The sequence below is a fragment of the Danio rerio genome, chromosome 9 (assembly GCF_049306965.1).
Source record: "Danio rerio strain Tuebingen ecotype United States chromosome 9, GRCz12tu, whole genome shotgun sequence".
Lineage (NCBI taxonomy): Eukaryota > Metazoa > Chordata > Actinopteri > Cypriniformes > Danionidae > Danio > Danio rerio.
The window spans coordinates 5,885,071-5,911,238 of record NC_133184.1 but is presented as its reverse complement, the minus strand read 5'-3'; the positions used below and the strand labels follow the sequence as shown (position 1 = coordinate 5,911,238).

The window sequence follows — 26,168 nt, the reverse complement described above, 5'->3', positions numbered from 1 at the left end:
ATTAAGAAGATTCCGACTATTCTAAATAATTTTTTTAAACAATGTTTGGGCTCAATTAAGATGTTTTCTTTGTAAATAACTGCTACACGTCTTTCCAATTAAACCTTTTGATAATAAACAAATGTTTTAACTTCCTGTCTCCAAGATTGCATAGCAATTTTCTAAATAATCTGAACTAGACAATTAAATTATGCTGTAAATAGCATAGATTGATAACTTATTATTTTTCTATTTATTTATATTTTTGACTGCAGATGATTTACTGCTGGTTTTGTCTGACCAGAGGAGAACTGCACAATGTAAAGCTGCAATTGACGCAGTCGCATTGTGTAAAGCGCTATATGATACAGCATGTTTATTCTTGCGCTATTTTAAGTGAATGTAAATAGAGTCGATTCCGGAGTCGATTCCACCGACTACAAAATTAGGAGTCGAGAATCGGAGTCGACTTCAAAAAACCCAGAACCGAACACCCCTACCTTCCAGCCAACCCCAAATTAATGAAGGGACTAAGCCAAAAAGTAAATGAATGAATAAATGGTTTTAACTTGTTTGTTCTATTATAACCGCACAAAAATATATAATTTTAAAGATGCAACTTTCCTTTTAAATGAAAAAAATAACACTTTTAACGTCAATGCAGATGTTTTATAAATTGTACAAAATATGGTATTCCCCCCTAATCTCTAAAAATCTGTGCTTAAAAAAAATCCCATTCATAATTACAAATTTTGTGACAGCATTCCTGTATGTTAAACCAATAAATACAATTCCTTGATATGACTTGAATGCTCCATAAGAATTTTTCAATTTGTTTCTATGGTTACTGATTATGATTCACGCCTGTGTCTGCCTTGTTACTCATTTAATGCCAGGTTTCAGTTGAGTTCTTGCTGTGATTATGTTTGTTTTGCTGTCTCTTCTGCATTATCCCTGTGCCACAGATTAGTTTAGTTCAATAAACGTTTATTTATAACTTCAACTCCTGCATCACGTATTATCACTAGACGGTAAAGTGGTTCAGTGGTTAGCACTGCCACCTCACAGCAAGAAGGTCGCTGGTTTGAATTCCGGCTGGGTCAATTGTCAGTTGGAGTTTGCATGTTTTCTCCTTGTTCGTGTGAGGTTTCCCCAAGTTCTCAATTTACCCCACAGTCCAGAGACACACGGTAAAGGTAAATTGAATAAATTTAATTGGTTTTAGTGTAATTTTGTGTGCAAATGCAAGAGTGTATGGGTGTTTCCCAGTACTGGAAGGGCATCCACTGCTTAAAACATTTGCTGGAAAAGTTGGTGGTTTATTTTGCTCCTAAATGAAGGGACTAAGCCAAAGGAAAATTAATAATTGTATTATCACTTCCTGAAATAGTTGAACATCAAATACTGTATATGATCAGTGACATGCAGTGTTTGCTTGTATAATGACCTCATTCTGGATTGTCAGTGGCTCGTGTGCCGAGAGCTATTGGCAGTTCACACACTGAGCTGTCTTGGATGGTTTAAATAGCGATGTAACTTACGAATGTTGACAGTGCATGTTCGTGCGAGAAAGAACGTGTTCATCCCAAAACAAGCATCTGTCACAGACGCCAAGATTGCACGGTGAAGCACGCCGAGGGAGACTTTCATCCAGAAGGAGAAGAGCACAGAGGAACGAGTAGCTGAATTCGATTAGACGTTCCTTTTGCAACGTTTCAAATGGCGAGAGGAACAACTGTTTCATTCTCTCTAATCGAATTTATTGTCTCGTTCTTCCTATATCTTTTCTCTTAACTGAGTTGTTTTTGCATTCGCCAGTGCTGAGTGCGCTTCTGATTTTGTGCTTTTACCTTTTTTTCTTAGCTTGTTTGGTGTTTGTGGTCGGTTGGAAAAAAAAAAAAAAAAAGAAACACGATTTATTACAACATATGTAAGGTTATAGTGTACTTTCAGACTAAACCCTAAAGAAAACATCACTTATTCCAGAGCTGTGATTAAAATTAAAAGAAATTTACATTCATTTACTCAAGCTGGAATGCAATTCAACTGTTGTCACGATATTGAATTTTTAAAAACAACCATTTCCCGTTAACGTTTAGGCACTGTTGAGTACATTCTGCTTTGCCATTGTGTTCACACATTGCTCAACACATTGTAAATAAAAACCAAATTTTACAGAAAATATCTCATCCCATTTTTTACAGTAATTTTTTTGTCATTTAAAATAATATTCAACACTTTGTAAAATGACAAACAATCTCACAGTTTGACTTTTATTTTAGGTGCTTTATCATTAAAGACAAATTACTGACATTTTTTTGTTTAAAAAGAAGCTGGAAGATTAATAATATGAACCGGGACAAATACAATAAGTGCCTGCCTACACACCTTCATTGCTGTGTAGTTATCTACCACCAGGATATTCTTGGTATCACAGAACATTTTTACAGTATTTCACTGTGACTTATTTGTATGTTTATGAAGCTCCATATAATAGAGGATTCAAAATAGTACCCTTAATCCATTTGCCAGCTTTGATGACAAATGCTGTTTAACCCTAAATGGAGTCAATTCCACCCCCATGCTGCACACTGCAGTTTTTTAATGCTTCCCAAGTATTTCCCGAGGCCTGCGAAACCCACGACTGTGACAGGGTTCACAAAAATCCTCAAAGACTTCAGTTCATGCTTCTCCCACATACTGAGCCTAATGCGTCCCACAGAAAGTAGTGCCATGTGGAGGATACTTGATAAACACGGCAACGTTCTTTGCAACAATGACAGAGAAAGCGAGAGATTAGATCGATTTAAGTCGGGCCGCTTATGTGGTCCCACATCTCCTCTGAGATCAAAGTCCTGAGGTTGTCGGCAGCATTTCGGCGGATCTAATCCTCTGAGACTAGTAGCTACAGGCGATCAGTAATGGAGCAGACGCCGAGCCCATGCGCTGTAGTCAAAGGTGGCCTCGATTGATTGCTTTAGCCTTACTAAGCCTCAAACAGGATATGACTGTTCACATCCCATAATCCTCCCTGCTCATGCTGGCTCCTATTGACTGCTCTCTGCAAAGGCAGTAATGGAAAGCAGCTGGACGAAGTCACACGTTGACACAAAATGAAGTCTGATAGTTGGGTGCAAAATTTTAAGCTAGATTAAGTATACACTTTATAATTTGAAACAGTCTACATTTACACCAAACAATTTAGATACCGAACATATATCGAGCAAAAGTCCTAAACACTGTGCCAGATTTGTTGCCTAAAGCCTGGTTTATACCTCTGCATTGAGTGATCGGCGTGACCCATGACGTATGCCTTGTGGGTTTCCGTGCATTCATACTTCTGCGGACTGTTTGTGTTGCTCTGCAAAACCACTTCAGAAACGCTAGCTGTAGCAGTAGGTTTAAATGTTCCTCTGTGTCAAGTTTCTACACAGATGTTTTTTCTGAACGCTACCTTAATGTACAAGTGGCTCAAACTTGCCTCAGATAGCATACGAATGTGGGCCACTTTAGGCAGTTATAAGGCACAGGTGGTATTCCTTCGGACCAGACAAAATGAATTTGAGCCTGAAGTTGCCAAACTGTACAATGGCAAAGGGATTCAAGATTCAAAAGATTCAAACACATACATTTTGTAAAATATTTGGCACTTATGGCAAAATGTAATCTGAATGTGAGCCCGATGTGGCCCATGTGGAAAATTATGAATTTGGCCCAAATGACAGAGGAAAAATGTGGGCCACAATAGTGGCATAGTCATTTAAGGGTAATCTGGGTCTAAACCTACAGTGGCTCACAGTACAAATGTGGCCCAGTTATCTATGTAGGCCACTTTTGGCAAATATTCAGCACAGTAAACTTTGGCTAATGCAGCCGTTAGCCTGTAGTGGCCCAGAGAAGATATGTCAAATGTGGCCCAGTTACCCTTAAAACATATGTGGTAAACTTTTAGCGAATATTTGGCACAGTAAGCTGTGGATAATGTGGATTTGAGGCTATAGTTGCCCAGAGAAGGTATAGCAAATGGGGCCCAGTTTTCCTTAAACAAATGTGGGTCACTTTTGGCAAATATTTGGCACAGTAAGAGCTGGCTAATGTGGCTGTGAGCCTAAAGCGACCCAGAGGAGATATGGCAAATGTGGCCTGGTTATCTTAAAACATATTTGGACCACATAGACTAAAGTCACCATTAAGGAGAAAAGTGTTTGCTTTAGTTGGGCTCATAGCCCTGAACCTCTTAATATAAATTTGCTTTTGGCCTGCTGTAACTTTTAAGAACATTGATTGAAAAGTTTGTTCATTACAGCAAACAAAATGAAGGTAGGCACAACCTCTGATGAAACAATATAATTTACTGATGTTTACCAATGTTTAATCTATTATTAGAAGTAATAGGCCAGTTCTGGGCCAGAATAAAAGCAAACTGTGGCCCAGAATAGGGTCAGATCTGGTTCATTTGTTGGAATTCCGGCTGATATGTGATATTGCTATGGCTTAATTGTGGCCCAGATCCGGCAAGCATGATCGCCCAAGTATCATCATTCCGTCAGTATTCACCATTGCGGTATGTGGCTCGGTTGTAAGTGTCTGGTGTGGGCCGGATTTAAGCCACATGAATTTTGCTAGCTGGCGCTCATTCAGGGGCAGAAACTGACAGACATTCAACAACTTTAATCATAAGGTAAACACAAAACAAAACTTTTTGTCTGGAGCTCCTTCACGGGACTCAACAACTGTAAACACTTGCTCCTATGAGTTCGCGCGGCTCTTAGTCCTACCCTCACTTATCAGCGCCACCAAGCTGACCAATCACAGAGCTTGCGCTATGCGTCGTTGCAACTTGTAGCTACAATTTTAGGGAGGTACGCGTCAGCATCAGCAATGACCACGACAAGGGCTATACAACCAAGCGAAGGCTGTGCAGGAGCATACACATGCGCTTGAAGCTTGTATATATACCTTAAAGTGACATTTAAAGGGTTAACTAGGGTAATTAGGGTAACTATGCAGGTTAGGGTAATTAGGCAAGTTATTGTTTAATATTGGTTTGTTCTGTAGACTATCTGGAAAAAATAAAGCTTAAAGGGGCTAATTATTTGGTCCCTAAAATGACTTTAAAATAAATTAAAACTGCTTTTATCCTTGCCGAAATAAAACAAATGAGATTTTTTCCAGAAGAAAAAATATTATCAGACATACTGTGAAAATTTTCTTGCTCTGCTTGTTTATATATATATATATATATATATATATATATATATATATATATATATATATATATATATATATATATATATATATATATATATATATATATATATATGTATATATATATATATATATATATATATATATATATATATATATATATATATATATTCATTTTCTTTTCGTCTTAGTCCCTTTATTAATCAGAGGAACATGGGAAACAATACGAACACAGGGAGAACATGCAAACTCCACACAGAAATGCCAACGACTCAACTGGGGGCGCAAACTACCAGCGCCTTTCTTGCTCTGCGACGATCATGCTACGCACTGTGTCACTGTGACGCTCTACTAACCCTTTCTTATTGAATGCAATTTAAAATATAAGATTTTTCTGTAATTTAAACCTGCATTTTTGACAACAATACTCCAGTCATCAGTTTCAAAGTTTCACCTATGCTTCACTTAAGTTTCACCTATGTTTTCATATTGCAATTTATATCAAAACTATATTTTTCCAATATCATGCAGTCGTGACTTTTAAGGAAGTATCAAAACAATAAAAACACAGCAGTCAATACTCCATAATGCGATACAATAACTTTTATATCAACAACAACTCTTGCGTTTAATCTGTTGCCGACTTGTTGCTGTACTTTTGTTATATTATTACCCTTATTTATTTATTTTTTTAATCCTGTACATCTCAACAAATAATTACTGGTCTTTTGAAATGTCACATAAAATACATTCACATATCTCCTTTTCTGATCTCTAAGATCTTTTTCTGGTTCTTTTTATTTGGTTATTTTGTGGCGTTGCAGTGATACTATCTTGTCTAGCAAGAAATGTCATGTCTTTAATAAACTCATCGGAAATGAAACTGTGAGTCCAAGTCTACTCTGAAGACAATTCAACAATATGAAGTTGCATATTTCTGATAATGGATTGCTTTGCATGCAATCTTGTAGCCATCTGAATAATGTTTATTGAAGTTATGAAACACTGATGGAAAATATATCTAGTTTTGCAATGTTTTGGAATTTGACTATGTATAAAACAAAAATAATAACCTGCATGGACAGATGACTATATTTTGAGGTTTGTTACGCTTTCATTTCAAAGTACTGTATAAATATAAATTGGTTTATGAAGAGGTTCATGTTTATGGTGCTATTAAAATAATTCATCGGACGTTTACAACATTCCTGCAGAGTAAGTGTAATAATATTTAGCAGTAAGCCTGCTATTTTCCTTCATTAGTGTTTGCAGTTCTCTCTGATTGATCAACAATCAGACAGCTTTCCAATTGCACATCAGTTACAGATATCAAGTTCAGAACTGATCATCTAATTAAAGTAAAGGATAATGTCAGGAAGAAGGATTTTCTGTGTAGAAATTGTGATGTATAACCATAGAGATCAGTTAAAAGAACATAATCCATCAGCCGTGTCTGTGTTAACAGCTTGAGTGAGCTGTTACATTCTGAGGATGTTATTTAAAGATGGCTGGGTATTTTTATTTTGTACATTACTGGCACAAAGTTGCGCTGAGGACCAGTAGAGAAATCCATCTTTTCTCAAGGCAGAAAGTACTATACATATATCTACATATACAGAATGTCACAAAAGTGACCCTCACATTTCTCAGTTATCTATTCACATATCTATTTCTCAGTTAGTATAAAGATTTTCAATAGTTCATTTAAACAAAGCACATTTATTCAATGGTTATATTCATTAAAATAAACGTTTGGTCACTGAGCATCATTAGGAATAGAGAGATAATATATTTTATTACGTTTTAAATTGCAAAAAAACCCACAATTTTTTACACAATTGCAGCTAAATGTTTTATTTTTCTATTGAATTTTTCTCTATTACAATTTAATTTCATATTTTCCCCTAACATATTCATTTTTGTTGTACGTTTAGCTTTAGTTTCGGATTTGGTACTGACTAATCTAATGTAAATACACAATTATTTAGAAAATATAAATTGACAAGAGAGTGATGAACTCATTTATTAAGGACGCATATTATATTATATTATATTATATTATATTATATTATATTATATTATATTATATTGCATTATCAGTATATATTATATTATATTATATTATATTATATTATATTATATTATATTATATTATATTATATTATACAACTTTAAAATTAATATAAATTATTTACTTGTTATGTTGTGCTCAATAATTATGAAAATGTGTTCAAACAGTCATGAGTCATAAACAGGCCTAAGTAAATTAATATATCCATCTCACACACAGTATTAACCAACTAAGAATCATATAAAAGATAATAATCAGAGTACAAGTTGTTGGCATAATAACATTGTCTATAATGCGGTTAAGAATATGAATATATGTATAATGTATAGACAAATAAATAAATAAATAAATAAATAAATAAATAAATAAATAAATAAATAAATAAATAAATAAATAAAAAAATACACATTTTATTTCTATTTCCATAGTAATAGCATTTTTAGGACCATAAACCATTTGCAAAATGTGTGTCAATTTATATATTTCTTATTCACAAATGATCATCGGAGTATAAAGCCACACATTTGTAATGATAGTGTTTTATGTGTGCAGGTGTGTATAGTATTGTGATGCATACCTATCCTTATTTATAGGAGATATTGCCTTATCTTTCCATTCAACAAGGTCTGTTTGGAGGTTTTGTTTCGAAGAATGCAGAAGTACACCAGTAATCATCTGTGATTCTTATATAAATATATAATTTGCATCAGGAAATTACAGACAGAGTTGAAAATAAACCCAAACAGTAATCAACTGAGAGTGTGTGCCGGAGTGGACCCTTGAAACACGCTCAGTAATTGAATGTATGCAATGATACATTTAAGTGATTTGCTAACTCTTGGACATAATCAAACATTTCCTCTATTATTTCTGCAGTAATTATTTGAACTTCACTGGCTGACTTGACTTGGTTTTACCGTTTTCATTTTATCTAACTTTAACATACCAAAGCCTGACACTGTGTGTTTGTTGTTGCTGTTTTTGGATTTAGCACAATTTTGTGCAATTTATATGAGCTTTTATGGCTCATTTGATAATCAGATAATGGACCTTATACTTGAATAGGAAACAAACACTTCAGTTTTTATTCAGATGCACAAACTGAACCAAAGCATGCAATTTGGAGCAGTTGCTGTTATTTAGTCAAATAAAATGATTCACTAATGTGTCTGCATCAAATAAAATGCACAAAAGGGATACAAATGACACAAATTGAATTCAAATATTCACTGTAATGTTTCATAAACTTTTATGAAAGTAATGTCAAAATATGAGTGTAATAATGTTGCTTCATTATTCGATGTAGCAGCGTTTAAGTTTTTAAAAAAAGTATTAATTTAAAGTTAGTATTGAATTAATTAGTATCTGGGTTCAGTCTTTGGTATCCGATATTGGTTGTAACATTGCATTGTACATACTGTACAATACATTTCAATGAATGAATGAATGAATTTGTCAGTGAATCAAGTCATTTTTGAACAAATTAATGAATGATTTGTGAATGAATTAATTAATTTATGAATGAATAAATTCTGAATTCATAAAATAATAAATTATTTTTAATGAATGAACTAACATTTGATGAACGAATAGTTTTATAGAGGAAATATTTTGTGAGTGAATGATTTTTATAAATGAATTATTTTTAAACAATTTTTTTGTGAATGAATGAGTTAATTAATGAATTAATTTGTAAATGAATTTAAAAAAATACATGATTTTAATGAAAACAAAATACTGAATAAACGAATGATTTTGTTGAGAAAATATTTTGTGAATGAATGAGCGTGTTTGAATGAATGTGTTTGAACGAATGAACGAATTTGTCAGTGAATCAAATAGATCATAAATGAATGATTTTTAATGAATGAATTATTTTTGAACAAATGAATGAAATACTTTTGTGAATTAATCAAATAATGAATGATATTTAATGAATGAAACAATTAATTACTTAATGAATATATGGTTTCATGGAGAAAATATTTTAGGACGAATGAATTAGTTAATTAATAAATTAATGAATGAATGAATGAATAAATGAATGAATGAATGTTTTTTTAAATAATCAACAAATAAACAAATTAACAGATGAATAAATTAATGAATGAATTTTGGAAAGAATGCATGAACAAACAAATGAACGAAGGAACAAATAAATAATTTTAATCAATTAAGTAATTTGTGAATTACATAATTAAATTGTGAATGAATCAAATAATAGAATATTTTTAATACATGAAATAATTAATTATTTAATGAATGAATGATTTTATGGAGGAAAGATTTTATAAATGCATGAATGGAATTCATTCCATCAATATTTGGAATAAATGAACGAATGATCGACTTAATAAGTGAATTTAATGATTTTTTTTAAAGAATGAATGAACGAACAAATGATTAGGTTATTTTCATGAATGCAATAATTTGTGAATTACTTAAGTTAATTTTGTGAATAAATCAAATAAATTATTTTTAATAATTAAAATAATGAATTATTTAATGAATGAATTATTTTATGGAGGAAAGATTTTGCGAATGAATCAATGAATGATTGATTGATTGATTTTAGTAATGAGTGAATAAATGAATGAATGAATGAACAATCTGAATCAGAGCAATCATTTATTAACTATTTAATAAAATGTAGGTTTTGTAAATGAATGAATGAATTATATAAATTCAGTTCATGTATGTTTCATGAATAACATTACTCACAATATATGTTATTGCATATTATTTAAAAAAATAAAAATACCAGCTAAAAGACAACATACAGTAAACTGCTACCTAAACTTGAACATGGATAGAATTTCACTAAAAAGACTTTAACTGCTGATAAAATGATTAACTACACATCAAACAACACTAGTAGATTCTTCCAGCAAGTCTTTTTTGATCATGTTGACATTGCCTTTAAATATGATACAGCAGATCTTTATAGGGTTAAGGTTTGCTGATCTTTTTTAATGACCCGATTATGTTGATCCGTATTTAATCTTTATGTTTCAGAGATGGATTCTCTGCGCATCCTGCTCTACTGTCTGATATTCCTGCTGAGTGTCTTTGGGAATCTGCTCATCATAGTAGTGCTGATGGTGAATAAGCGAATGCGGACGGTGACCAACTCATTCCTGCTCTCTCTGGCCATCAGTGACCTGATGATGGCTGTGGTCTGCATGCCCTTCACTCTCATTCCCAACCTGATGGGGGACTTCATCTTTGGGGCTGCCATGTGCAAGATTGTGGCCTATCTTATGGGTAAGATTCATTGCTTTGTGTCAGAAATTTGGCATTATCACCAAAAACCATTTTTGAAGTCAATGTTTTGGTGTACAGCACCCAGGGAGAGTTTTTACTGACCATTAAAGGACCTCACAAGCTTCAAGTCAAAGGATTAGCTTACCCAGAAATTTTATTTATTAATTAGTTATGAATTACTCAGCCTCATGTTGACTGAAGAACTTTGTTTATCTTTAGAACAAAAACAAAAAAAAACTATATTTTAGATTAAATCCAGGAGCTCTCTTATCCTCCAAATGGTCACAAGATACGCAAAGATCTTGGGCTCTATTTTGACCGTCCATGCGCAGAGCGCAAAACGCAGGGCGCAAACGATTTTAGGGCATGTCAGAACGCATTTTTGCTAATTTACGGATGGTTTATTTTCTTAATGAGTTATAGGTGTGTTTTGAGAATAAAGCAATTAGAGTCTCATCTCCCATTCCCTTTAAGACCCAGCTGCATCGCGTCAAGAGCGCATTCGCTATTTACAGGACGCAAAGTAAGTCTAAGTGGAAAAAATGAGCATTTCACAAGCAAACAGTTAACAGTTATTTAACAGAAAACTGTTAAACAGAGCATCTACTGCGTGAGAATGAGAGATAATGAAACTACTTTCACTTTCGCTCTTGGATAGGGAAACCTTTACGCACACATCAATAAGCCTATAAATAATTAATTTAGTTTGTTAAGCGCAAAGATTTGTTTCAAAACTATTTCTAAATTCAGTTCTAATTTCTAGCAAACGAATAAATTAACAATAATGACCAAGTGTGGTCAAAATACTGAGTTATTTCCAAATACACCTGCCATGCCCCATATGGTCTAAAACCTGACAGGTGGACAAATCTAAGCTTGTTTTTAATAAAACAAATGTAAATATGGATATAATAAATAATACTGCTAAATATAATAACATTATACAAAAGCAAATTGTTATGAATGAACTGAAAAAGCCTCCCGAGATGAAGAAGACATAAAAGCAGTGATTCCCCTTTTAGGGAACTTCAACACTGCGTCTAACCAGAACGCTAGGGGGGGGGGAACACCTCTTTTATACGCGTCTTGAAGCACATGTGAAATCAATCTAATGTAATTAAGCAGGTGTCGTCAGACCAGAGAGTATAAAAGCCTGTACTGAGCATTCAGTATCAACTTCTTTGCTTTCAAGAAGCACGCACGTGAAAATACACCCTCTTTCTGTGATCTTTCATTACTGATTTGCATACACAAAATACAAAAAAACTGACAACTTACTTTTTTATTTTGGTATGGCAGAGAAAAACTTTAAACGTTGTGTGCCTCCATGCCCTCGCTTTATTACGGCTGGTGACTCACATGATTTGTGTTTAGAGTGTTTGGGAGAAGAGCATGCCCTGGTAGCATTTGAGAATGCTGACTGTGGACACTGTGACGTTCTCTCCCGTAAAGAGCTGCGCAGTCGGAGAGAGTTCTTTAATAAAGCTCCCGTGGCGCACGCTCCTCGCGGTTCGGGTCCTGCTCGTGCTGAGGCTGAGCGTCGACTTCGGTCGTGGGGTTCGCAGCTAGATCTGGCGGATGAGATGGAGACGGACTCTGTCCTTTCTCTCTCTGGATCCGTGAGATCTAATCCTCCTTCGGGAGCGTCAGAAGCACGCTCTGCGGTTTCTTCTGCGCCTCGTGAGAGGGCGGCGTCCTCCGTTTCCGAGGAAACCGAGGCGCCGCAGCAACAAATAAAAAGAGGGTCGGGGAATCTGCCGCCCCAGTCAGCGGAATATGAGGAGTTAGTGGAGGTGATTTCACGTGCTGCTGACCGGTTCGATGTAATAGATTGGCAGCCAGCACGTGAGCAGCAGCAGCTGCGTCTGACAGGAATGCTGGATGAGAGAGAATTACCCAGCAGAGTAGATCCTCCACTAAGGGACCTCCCCTTTTGTCCCGAGCTACATGATGCGGTTTCTAAATCATGGAAAAATCCGTATTCAGCATGGTTAATGACACCAAAAACAGCTATTTATTCAGCAGTTCGTGGGCTAGGGGAAAAGGCATGTACAGTAATGCCAATGATAGAAGAGGACTTAGCGTGTCATCGTCGTTCAGATCTAAAATCTGCAAGGGTCCCTCCTTTGTTGTCGAGACCATTAAGATTAACATCGGGTCTAGTCAGTAAAGCATATATGACGGCTGGTCAGTCTGTTGGATGCCTGCACACCATGTCAGTGCTGCAGGCATATCAGGCTGACCTAATTAAAGAGTGCCTAGATGGTGGGGGAGCAACACCCGAACAGCTTCGAGAAGCTCTTCGGGCGTCAGATCTAGCTTTAAGAGCTACTAAAGAGGCAGCCTCTAGTTTGGGGCGATCTATGGCTACCCTGGTGGCTACTGAGCGGCACCTCTGGCTGACACAAGCAGAAGTGTCAGAAACCGATAGAGCTATTCTTATGGACGCTCCAATATCGAGCTCAGGGCTCTTCGGTGACGCCGTTGATCGCGTCGCCGAATCCCTCGACAGAGTTAAAAAACGCTCTAGCTCCCTCGGGGACTTTCTCCCCCCAAGATCAAAAAGTCTGGGCCAGCCGTCAACCAGCTCCTCATATCATAAAGTTCAAAGGATAAAACAAAGTCCTGACGTGTTGGGAGTCAGGCTTTCCAGGGCCCCCCCTGGACGCCGAGAGCACCATTCAGCGCTCTCACTGAACCAGGGTCCGCGGAGAAAGGGAGAGACCACCTCACCACGTATGCTGGTGGGGGGCTCTGTGTCTCCCGGGGTGGGCGTTCCTCAGTGTCTGAGGGCATTGGGGGCCCCACCCCCTCTGCAGGGGGGTCAAAGAACAACCAGAGGCCAGTCTCGAGAGGCTGGTACCCCTAGCACATTTTTTGGCAGCGTGGAAACACCTGCCGATGGTGTCCCAGTGGGTCCTGTTCACAGTAGAACACGGCTACAAAATACAGTTTTGTGCACGCCCACCTCGCTTCAACGGTATTGCACCCACCATAGTGAAGCCAGAACAGGCTCTGGTTATGGAACAGGAAGTACTGGCCTTATTAATAAAAGGCGCAATAGAGCGTGTTCTCCCACTCGACAAAGAGTCAGGGTTTTACAGCCGGTATTTTATAGTTCCCAAAAAGGATGGGGGATTGCGTCCCATATTAGATCTGAGAAATCTAAATCGGTCCGTCGAGGCCCTCAGGTTCAGGATGTTAACCATCAAAAACGTGGTGTCACAAATTCAGTCCGAGGACTGGTTTGTGACGATAGACCTGAAAGACGCATACTTCCATATTTCCATCCTTCCCCAACACAGGAAATACCTGAGGTTCGCTTGCGGGGGCGAAGCGTTCCAGTATCGGGTTCTTCCATTCGGCCTAGCTCTGTCACCTCGAACCTTTACCAAAATAGTCGAAGCGGCACTAGCTCCACTTCGTATGCAGGGGATACGTATCCTAAACTGCATAGACGATTGGCTAATTCTAGCTCAGACTCAAGATATGGCAGTTCGGCATCGAGATGTCGTTCTCACCCATATCAGAAGGTTGGGGTTTCGGTTAAACACCGCAAGAAGTGTGCTTGTTCCAGCCAGGACGACCATTTCTTTAGGTGTGCTATGGGACTCCATGACGATGCGAGCACGTCTGTCCCCGCCATGAATCGAATCGATTCAGTCAACCGTACACAGAGTCAAACTAGGCCAGTTCATCACTGTGAAACACTTTCAGAGGTTGTTGGGTCTCAGGGCAGCAGCAGCCAGCTTGATTCCGTTCGGTCTGCTGTACATGAGACCCCTGCAGTGGTGGCTCAAATCCAGGGGGTTTTCCCTCAAGGGGAATCCTTTCCGCATGATCAAGGTCTCGCGGCACTGCCTTCGAGCCTTAAGTATGTGGAAAATACCCTGGTTCCTGTCCCAGAGCCCAGTGTTGGGGGCTGTCTGTCATCGCGTCATGCCTATGACAAATGCTTCTCTGACGGGCTAGGGAGCAACGGGCTTGATTCGCATGATCAAGGTCTCGCGGCGCTGCCTTCGAGCCTTAAGTATGTGGAAAATGCCCTAGTATCTGTCCCAGGGCCTAGTGTTGGGGGCTGTCTGTCATCGCGTCATGCTTATGACAGATGCTTCTCTAACGGGCTGGGGAGCAACCCTGAGGGGGCTTCCCGCAGCGGGACGATGGGGAGAACATCATCGTTACTGGCACATAAACTGCCTGGAGATGATGGCCGTGTTTCTGGCCTTAAAACACTTTCTCCCAGATCTAAGGGGCCATCATGTTTTAGTCTGCACGAACAACACATTGGTGGTCGCTTACATCAACCAGCAGGGGGGTCTGAAGTCTCGAATGCTATGCAAACTAGCACATCGGATCCTCCTGTGGGCCCAGAACAAAATCCTGTCCATCAGGGCAATGTATGTCCCGGGCCATCTGAACATGGGAGCAGATCTCCTGTCGAGGCAGGGGGTGAGATCCAGGGAATGGAAACTTCTTCACCCCGAGGTGGTGGAGTCCATTTGGGAAAGATTAAGGAAAGCGCAGGTAGACCTGTTTGCTTCCCAAGAGACCACGCATTGCGTACTATGAGTTTCTCTCTCGCATCCAGCCCCTCCGTGACTGGTTGCCATGGTTCAGACATAGCCGAGGCTACGTCTGTATGCTTTTCCCCTGATCGCTCTGCTCCCAGGAGTCCTGGAGAGGGTCCGTCAAGACTGAGTACGGTCACTGCTGGTAGCCCCGGTTTGGCCTACCAGGATTTGGTTTTCGGACCTCATAGCCCTGCTGGCGGGTCTCTCGTGGGAGATCCCCATCAGCAGGGACCTTCTGTCCCAGGGGGGAGGAATGATACTTCATCCCCTACCCGACCTGTGGAAACTGTGGGTGTGGCCTCTGAGGGGGCCCACCTCATAGAGTATGGACTGTCAACCGAGGTTGCTCAGACCATTCTAAGCTCCAGGGCTCCCTCCACAAGGAAGCTTTATGCCCTAAAATGGGCTCTCTTTTCAGCTTGGTGCAGAGAACACCAGCTGAACCCAGTCAGCTGCCAGGTAGCCTCAGTGCTGGAATTTCTCCAAGATCGCCTGTCTGCTGGGTTAGCTGCATCCACTCTGAGAGTGTACGTGTCAGCTATAGCGGCCTACCGTTCTCCCCTAGATGATGAGTCACTAGGACAGGATCCGCTAATTCGTCGCTTCCTTCGTGGAGCCATAAGGCTAAGGCCTGTCAGCACACACAGGGTACCGACATGGGATTTAACATTGGTGCTCGAGGGCATCTCTGTTCCCCCATTTGAGCCACTGCAGGAGGCGTCAGATAAGTTTCTGACACTAAAAACAGCTTTCTTATTAGCTATTTCTTCCTTAAAAAGGGTTGGTGACCTCCAGGCTTTGTCGGTTGCACCTTCATTTCTGGAGTTTGCTCCAGGCATGTCCAAAGCCTTTCTTTATCCCAGACCGGGGTACGTGCCTAAGGTGCCCACTCATGTGGCGAGACCTGCTGTGCTACAGGCCTTTAACCTGCCCCCATTTCAGTCGTCGGACCAAGAGAAGTTAAACTTACTCTGCCCAGTTAGAGCTCTGAATACATATGTTAACCGGGTTATCAACTGGAGAAAGAGTGAACAGTTACTGGTCTGCTTCGGACCCTCAAAAAGGGGGAGTCCGGCAAATAAGCAGACAATAAGTAATTGGATAGTTGAGACTATCTCATTTACCTATCAGGCTGCTGGACGCCCTGCACCTAAATTTGTTAAGGCCCACTCCACAAGGGCTGTCGGGGCCTCCAAAGCTTCTATTTCGGGCTCAGCCCTTTCTGACATTTGTTTGGCGGCAGGATGGTCGACTCCACATACATTTGTGCGTCACTATCAACTCGATGTAGACCCCTCACCAGGGTCCTCTATTCTCACTGCGTAGTGTGCGTTCACAGTCAGCAGTGAGTCTGGCCTAGTGGGTATTGCGTTCCCCTAGCGTTCTGGTTAGACGCAGTGTTGAAGTTCCCTAGAAGGGGAACGTCTCGGGTTACGTATGTAACCATAGTTCCCCGAGAGGGAACGAGACACTGCGTATTCCGCCATACTCTCTTCTGCCTGTTACTTCTTTCAAGCAAATTCGAAGTTGATACTGAATGCTCAGTACAGGCTTTTATACTCTCTGGTCTGACGACACCTGCTTAATTACATTAGATTGATTTCACATGTGCTTCAAGACGCGTATAAAAGAGGTGTTCCCCTAGCGTTCTGGTTAGACGCAGTGTCTCGTTCCCTCTCGGGGAACTATGGTTACATACGTAACCCGAGACGTTTTTCATATTTATGTAGGATAGAAAATAATATGTTTTGTAATATTTTAATCTTTTATATTTATATCCTATATCTATTCTTATTATATCCTATATATATCCTTAATATTAAAATTTTTTCATATGTAAAGATATTTGCCTATTGCTCTCTTGTGCGTATTAAGCAGTGCGTAAGCGAGGCGCCGGAGTTTAGACCGGGTTTGTTTTGGTCTAATGAAAAATCTATTATAGTTTCTCAAAATAGCAACGCGCCAGCGGTCCGCCTCAGAACGCCTTCCTTTTTAGACCAGAACTAGCACAAATGAGCGCTAATGCATTTGCTATTTAAACAGCGTAGCGCAACGCCTCAAAACGACTCTTGCGCCAAGCTGAAACTACCAAAAGACTACTGCGCCACGTCTTGCGCCACACTGCGCCGGGTGTATGACAGGGCCCCTTAAAACATCATCACAACTTCATGGTAATTTCATTGGCCCAACTGTAATCATACAATATTTGTGTAGTAAAAAAAACAAAACAAACAAACAACAATGTTAAATATGACTTCGAATATAACTTAATTTTGGTTGAAGATGAATCAAGGTCTCAGAGAATTCAATGGAAAAACATGGTAAATATTAACAGAATTGTCATTTTTGGGTGGACTAATCATTATGTCGACCCATTGGTAAGTCTCTACCCTCAAATGACGATTAGCCATTGCTATGTTTCCATCCGCCTATTTTTATGCGCATTTTGCATATACTCATACAAAACGGTTGATTTGACGGTTGATAAATTTTGAAAATGTGCATAAAAAGCATATGCGCATAACTGAGTAGGAAAAACGTTTTATTCGATAAGAAATGATGCGCATAAACTACAATGGAAACACTTTTACCGCACAAATTTCAGTATGCGCATTAAAAAAAGGCATGTGATTCGACAAACCAGCTGGCTGAGCACACTGTAAACCTTCTGAACTGTTGTTTCGGTCATTCTAAAACGCCTTACCGTTTAAATATTAGTGTTATTATAATATTAATAACCTCCAGAATTAAGAGTGTCTGTGCTCCGCGTCTGACTCCTTCAAACACCATGGCAAGTTCACTGCGTGTCAGGATTGCCTTCTGAAGCGCAAGTCATTTATTAGATGAAGAAAAGATTGACCTTCTCCTACTGCTGCAAATTACGTTTTTACTGTTGATAATTGGTACCAGTTAATCAAGAAGTGATGATTTTGTTTGCTTTGACTCGCTGGATGGAACGCTGCTTTATTTGGACATCTTTTATGCAATAATCCAGTTTTGCGCATAAAGTTCAGTCCTATTTTTGGATGGAAACACAGTTTTTGAGAGTCAGTTGCACATGGACTGGAACTGGGACATTTTAGTGCCATCAGTAGAGATTAGAATATCTAAAGATTTTGCCTTTTTAATTGTGTTAATGCTATACACAAATCGCCACCTTAGAATTATAAGGTTCTATCTGACATTTTTATCTAAATTGAGTTATTGACACATTCTAAATGACAACTTATTTACATTATGGGATGCTTTTTTTAGATTGTTTACATTTTAAGACTTTTTTATTTAAAAAACAAATGTTACACACGTACTGTTTGCTATGGAATGCAAAAAACTTTGGAGCTCAAAATCTCAAAATCATTCAGAACGCAGACAGAACCTTATAATTCCATGGTGACGAAATTATTAAATTGGGTATTTATAACATTGAGAGGTATGCTGATGGGATGAGCTATGAAATGTATTGGTCAGATACAGTTGAAGTCGGAATTATTAGCCCCCCTTACTTATTAGCACCCCTGTTTATTTTTTCCCCAATTTCTGTTTTATGGAGGGAAGATTGTTTCAGCACATTTCTAAGCATAATAGTTTTAGAAACCTATTTCTAATAACTAACTAATTTATTTTATCTTTGTCATGATGACAGTAAATAATATTTTACTTGATATTTTTCAACACACTTCTGTACAGCTTAAAGTGACATTTAAAGGCTTAACTAGGTAAATAAGGTAAAATAGGCAGGTAAGGGTAATTAGGCAAGTTATTGTATAATGATGGTTTGTTCTGTAGACTATCGAAAAAAAAATAGCTTAAAGGGGCTAATAATTTTGTACCAAAATTGTTTTTAAAAAAATTAAAAACTGCTTTTATTCTAGCCGAAATAAAACAAATAAGACTTTCTCCAGAAGAAAAAATATTATCAGACATACTGTGAAAATGTCCTTGCTCTGTTGAACATCATTTGGGAAATATTAAAAAAAGAAAAAAAAATCAAAAGGGGGTTAATAATTCTGACTTCAACTGTATGTCAATATTAAAAAAAAAAAAAAAAACAGAATAAGGTGATGAAGCTATTGTGGGGAAAAATAAATACATTTTGAAAAAAGTCCTTCCAAGTGTCAACTTTTTTGCAAGGAAGTGTATGCCCCTGCCAAGTTTTATAACCCTCAACCCCCACCCCCTTCTCCCATGACCCAAATTGACAACTCTGAGTTTTCTAATAAAAAAGACCACTTCAGAGGCCTTGCATGTCCCATTTCTGGCTAGAAACCTCATATTTATGATAATTTAGGTAACTTGTGAAGGCAGTGGAATTCGACATTTTATGAGTGCTTTATAGCCATAAAAGCCAATAAATCTATAGTACAGTAATGAACAGGCATGGCGTCCCTATTATGGCACGGCAAAAACGTGCATATAATTTTAAATACAATATATTCCAGGTTATTAAGAATTTGTTTTTGGAATACATATTAACTTTTTCCATCAACAAATTAAATTCACCTTTATTTGTATGTCGCTTTTACAATGTAGATTGTGTCAAAGCAGCTTCACATAGAAGATTATAGTAAAATGAAACAGTGTAGTTCAGTTTTCAGAGTTTAAGTTCAGTTCAGTTTAGCTCAGTTCAGTGTGGTTTAATAATCACTACTAAGAGTCCAAAAACTGAAGAGCAATCCATTGATGCGCAGCTCTACAGGTCCCGAACCATGCAAGCAAGTGGCGACAGTGGCGAGAAAAAAACTTCACTAATTGGTGAAAGTGAAGAATTAAAAAACCCTGAGAAAAACCAGGCTCAATAGGGCAGGACCATTACTCCACTGGCCAAACAACTTGTACAGAGCTGCAGTCTATGTGCTGGAGGCTGGAAGCTGGACCTCAGCTCTGTCCTTAGCATCACAAGAATCAGTCTCATGCTGTGAATCCTATAGCTCAACAAAATCAGCAAACAATGCAAAAGAAATATGACAACGAGATGCTGCACTGCCAGAAACCTGTATTATTATCGGCCAAGTGAAGGAGTCATTCATAACGAAGATTCATTCACAAATGGATTTTGGATTGAATTCTCTTTCCAAAGTCCAGATTTTGAGAACTAAAATCCATACCAAGCTATTATTGAGGAATCATGCTCATCAACTGTTGTCTTTCACACAGACACACTATAATATGATTCATATAGAGCCACTAAAAATCGCTGTGAGACAATACTTCTCATTTGTAATGCAATTACTAGGATATCCAATTTTGGCACTAACCGTGGCTTTGAGAAATTGGCCCCTGATTTAGACATATGAATGTGCCCAGCTTGATCTGCACTTTTACATGGATCACTACCTACCTAAATGAAACTCAGAGCTCATCCAGCAACAGCTAATACAAATCCAAGGACAGATTTCACACACAAGGGCTGCTAGCAAAATGGTATTAAAACAAACTCAACTTAAATGGATATTTTCATTCATTTATTTTCCTACGGCTTAGTTTCTTTATTAATCCGCGGTCGCCATAGTGGAATGAACCTGTCAATTTATCCAGCATGTTTTACGCAGTAGATGTGGCTCCAACCACAACCCAGTACTGGGAAACACCCATACAACTTCACATTCCCCTTCATACACCACGGCCAATTTAGCTTATACAATTCACCTGTACCACATGTCTTTGGACTGTAGGGGAAACCAGAGCACCCCAAGGAAATCCACGTCACTTAAAGGGATAGTTCTGAAATGAAAATGAAAATTCTACAGTTTAACAAAGCAACATTTATTGACATTTTAGTAGTTTGAAGTAATATAATGTATAAGAAATAATATATAGAGGAATAAGTTAGTAAAATTACTGAAAATGTACGGGCAATTTATTACAAGGTTTTTAATGCAACAACAACCCAGACAATACACTCTTTTTAGGTAAACCTTACTAGTACCAGCCTTAATCCTTTGTAGCATAGGTTCAACAAGATACTGGAAATACTCTTCAGAGATTTCAGTCCATATTGATATGATAGCATCACTCAGTTTCTGTAGATTTGTCGGCTGCACATCCATGATGCCAATCTGCTGTTCCACCACATCCCAAAGGTACTCTATTGGATTGAGATCTGATGACTATGGAGGCCATTTAAGTACAGTGAACTCATTGTCATGTTCAAGAAACTAGTCTGAAATGATTCATGCTTTATGACATGGTGCATTATCATGCTGGAAGTAGCCATCAGAATATGAGTACACTTTGGTCATAAAGGGATGGACAAGGTCAGCAACAATACTCTGGTGGTTGGTACTAATTTGGCCTAATTGGTACTAATGGGCACAAAGTGTGCCAAGAAAATATCCCCCACACCATTACACCGGCACCACCAGCCTGAATCGTTGATACAAGGCAGGATGGATGTTGTTGACTCCAAATTCTGGCCCTACCATTCGAATCTCACAGCGGAAATCGAGTCTCATCAGACAAGGCAACCTTTTTGCAATCTTCTATTGTCCAATTTTGGTGAGCCTGTGCGAGTTGTAGCCTTAGATTCCTGTTCTTAACTGCCACCTGGTGTGGTCTTCATCTGCTGTACCACGAGTGGTTATTTGAGTTACCTTTGCCTTTCTATTATCCCGAACCAGACTGGCCAGTCTCCTCTGAGATCTGGCATCAGCAAGGCATTTGTGTCTACATTTGTAGACTGCCACTCGCTGGATATTTTCTCTTTTTTGAACCATTCTCTGTAAACCCTGGATATGGTTGTGCGTGAAAATCTCAGTAGACCAGCAGTTTCTGAAATACTCAAACCAGCCCATCTGGCACTAACAAACATGCCATGTTCAAACTCACATAAATCACAGAGATAGAACTTATTTGCCTCAGGAGTTTTCCTAAATGAAGCGGTAAATATAAACATTACCATGGAGATCTTAATAAAGGAACAAACACATTAAGGGTGTTTGTTTGCGGAAATTCTAATTAAAATCTGTTTTATTTATATTGTGCACCATATATTTACAGTGCTTTATTGCATAGTATACATTTTGAAAAGGGGAAAAACAATAATGAATGCTGTAATGTAATAAATTATCATCAATATAAAACACGTGAAGGTCACGTGACCATCAGGAAGACTGCAGCATCTCATTTCTCACAGTCTCCCGAGTTCATTCTTCCGAGGACACCTGGCAAGACCGCTCTCCACAAGAACGCAAGTCGGTTCTCTGCGTTCTTGGAATTGAGAAACAGCCCATGTTTACATGCCTAAATGCATTAAGTTGCTGCCATGTGATTGGCTGATTAGACATTTGCATTAACAAGCTGTTAATTAGGTGTTCCTAATAAAGTGGTCGGTCATTTCAAACTATCAGAAATGTTAATACAAGTCAATACAAATGTAAATAAAAAACATGAATCACAAAATACAGAAAACAATGCTTATTAATGGACATGTTTTACAGTGTAGGACAGGGGTGGCCAACCCTGTTCCTGGAGAGCCACCTTCCTTCAGATTTCAGTTGCTACCCATATCTAACACACCTGAACCACTTAATTAGGACCTGAGCACCACGTGATAATTACAGGCAGGTGTGTTTGATATGGGTTGCAACTGAAATCTGCAGGATGGTGGTAGAGGTCTGCATTCAGAAATTTATTCCCGCGCCGCAGAAACCTAGTCGGGCCGCGGGACGGCCGCGGGAATAAATTTCCGAATTAATCGCGGGAGCGGTCGGTAACAGGTTTAATTTGGGACGGGAGCGGGCTGTCTAGCAATATCGCGGATATTGCTATGCGAATGAGAGAGAGAGAGAGCTTTGCCTGTGTGTGTACTTGGTGCTTGTGTATGTGTATGTCAGTGCGCACGCGAATGAGAGAGAGAGAGAGAGTTTTCCCAGATAGCAAAATACACTCGGGCCAGTTCCGGCTAGATTCTCGGAGACTTACTACTCAGGCCGGATGCTTGTGGACTCACTGCCCGATTCGGGCCAGATGCGGCGGCCGCAAGCAAGCCGACGCTGCCGCATCGGCCCGAGAGTAATGTGCGCTGCGGCCCGGAGCTGGCGCGACTCAGTATTTATTTACTTTTATATAAAACCTTTTGGTATTACATTGGTACTTGATACATGGTATTACAACCCTTTGAGTTGATATAACAGCAAACGCCTGTGTGTCTGCTTGGTGCTTGTGTGTGTGTGTTAGTGCGCGCGCGCGTATGAGAGAGAGAGAGCTTTGTCTGTGTGTGTGTGTGTGTGTGCTTGGTGCTGTGTGTGTGTGTGTGTGTGTGTGTGTGTGTGTGTGTGTGTGTGTGTGTGTGTTTATGGCTGTCTGGACTGTTTAGCTGGGTGATTTTCGGTTTTGTTCTCCCCCGCTCTTTAGCGGGATGGGGCGCGGCGGGCAGAAAACGGGGCGGGTGGGGCAGCGGGACAACAAGTTCTTAATATAAGCGGGAGCGGTCGGGTTCGAGTTCGAATTTAGTCCCGTGCAGATCTCTAGAAGGTGGCTCTCCAGGAACAGGGTTGGCCACCCCTGGTGTAGGAGGTCAATAGTCAGGTTTTTAGCTTTCTTTAAAATACCTTCTTCTGTGCTCAGCAGAATAAAGAAATTCATAATGGTTTGCAACCACTTTAGGGTGAGTTAACATTCATTTTTTGCTCTTAACTAACCCTTTAAGACAGTTCTGCTCTGGGATCAGCGGACAAAATAGAGCATTTTGCACAAAAATCTCGAAAGAAACAGTTCAGGTACAGTGGCCTGAAACAATTAAACTGTCAAGTTTCTCCCTCGCATACGAGGGCAATTTGATAGCGTTTCTAAAGAATGTTTTTTCACCAGCATTATGTTGACTGTCTGGTGGAAGCCCTGGAGACGACAAAGTTCAGAAGAGAGCAGATCTTATTTGCTCGAGTGTGTACGAGTGGCCCCCGCGGCCCACACAGTGTCAGAGTGTGACAGGGCAGCACTTCCAACACGTCATACCAAGCGAAACCTCCCTCCTGCTGTTTGCTTTCTGAGAGGGTGGAGGGAAGTAAAGGGGGATTTGTAAAGCAAAGAACAATTTCCCTGATATGAGCTTTGGTGTGAAGGGTGAGATCCGATCAAAGCTCTCAGGCCATCCGGGCAGTAATTCCTCAAACAACAAGAGGGGTCGTCAGAAATCTCGCTTTACAACAATTGTCAACTACAATACCCTTTCATTACTTTTTTCACCAAGCTTTGTATTTAGAACGCATTTAGGATTTGTTGCTCTCAATTTCGGATGGCATAAAGCCTTTTGGGAAAATAGAGAGCGAGAGATGTGCAGTGAATGCATGCAGTGATAAGAGCAACTAACTCCAAAAATGTGGTGGATGAACTTTGAATAAGTTCGGTTAGCTTTTGATATTAGTTTAGTTAGTGTGCAGTACCCATGTCTGTCAACACTGGGATGTGGAAATATGTGTGGTAAAAAAAGTCTATTAATTTGTATTTTCACAAAATGTTGTCTTTTATTTATGGTTGTGAATTGCATTTTGAGAGCTTCATATCTACTCTGTCGGCATTTGATGTTGAAAATTCAAATCAGCAGTTTAACCAAGTTACATATAATTTGGACATATTAGTTTAAAATTATATAATGTACAAGAAAAAATATACAGAGAAATAAGTCCCGGTGTACTGGCAGTTTATTACAAGGTTTCTGTAGCTTGGTGGTTTTTAAATGTGCTTTAAAATTAAATATTGTATTGTATTAACCCAGAAAATATGTTCATTAAAACTATTAAAATGTTCATAAAAGTCACTTAAAAAAATAATAATAATAAACTTTTCAATGTTAATTGTAATTGGAAGTAATTAAAAAGCACAAATAAACAGGGTAACAAATAAAATAAAAAATTAGAAACTACTAATTTAAGGATATTTTTTACAGTGTATTTATCTTTCCATGGTATAATTTAAATATGCATTGATTCGGATTAAAGTTACTATATTAATTTAATTACACACACATATGTAAAAAAAAAAAAAATAATAAATAAATAAATAAATATATATATATATATATATATATATATATATATATATATATATATATATATATATATATATATATATATATTTATACATATATATATATATATATATATATATATATATGTATAAATATGTTTATATATATATATATATATATATATATATATATATATATATATATATATATATATATATATATATATATATATATATATATATATATATATATATATATATATAAATAGTTGAAGTCAGAATTATTAGCCCCCCTAAATTATTAGCCCCCCTGTTTCTGTTTAACGGAGAGATTTTATCAACACATTTCTAAACATTATAATTTTAATAACTCATTTCTAATAACTAATTTATCTTTTCCATGATGACAGTAAATAATATTTGACTAGATATTTTACTAGTCACATCAATATTAATGCAGCATTTTTTGAATGAAAAAGCATTTTTGGGCATAATGGGCCAAATTCTTAACCAGTTCTTGTCATAAGATCACATTTGACAGCAAGGGGGGCACTGTGGTGGTCCAGCATGTGTAAGGAAGATCAGCTATGTGCAGATGCTACTGACAACTGAAACATTAGAAATACGAAAATATTGAAATCAGATAACTAAAAACCTCAGAGACAAGGCTGATCCTTTTAAATCTGTCAAAGAGATGATCCTTTCAAACATAACAGAAGAAGTTGATCATTTCAAATCAGTAATCAGATATACTATTGCATCTTTACGTATTTAATTCATTCAAGTCACTTAAAAAGACTAGCCACTCCATACATCTCTTTCAAATTTTGAATAAACTTTTCCGTTAAGTAGCAATAACTGCTACTTACATCAAAATGTATTTACATTTAAAGTAGTGTGTTCATAATGTATTGCAGAACACTTCTGGTGCTCTTTAGGTGGAATACGGGTGGTTAGCGAAGGATTTGATGGTATGTGTGGTTTAAGGATGGGTTAAAGTTTAATGCATGGTGAACACTGTAATTATAAATGCACTTTCAGAAAATAATTACAGATGTAATCATGCAGGTTTTTAATCAAGCATAAGTACAATTTATAAACATGCATTT

General features: G+C 38.2%; 1 protein-coding gene across 2 annotated transcripts in view; it reads left to right on the top strand.

Moving 5' to 3' along the window:
• Positions 1–26,168, top strand: part of cckbrb (cholecystokinin B receptor b) — an 81,721-nt gene that overhangs the window by 29,164 nt on the left and 26,389 nt on the right. For both annotated transcript variants that reach the window (XM_073912453.1, XM_017357750.4), the window contains exon 2: positions 10,274–10,522. In XM_073912453.1, the coding sequence (XP_073768554.1) occupies positions 10,274–10,522 (249 nt within the window). The remainder of the gene's footprint in view (positions 1–10,273; positions 10,523–26,168) is intronic.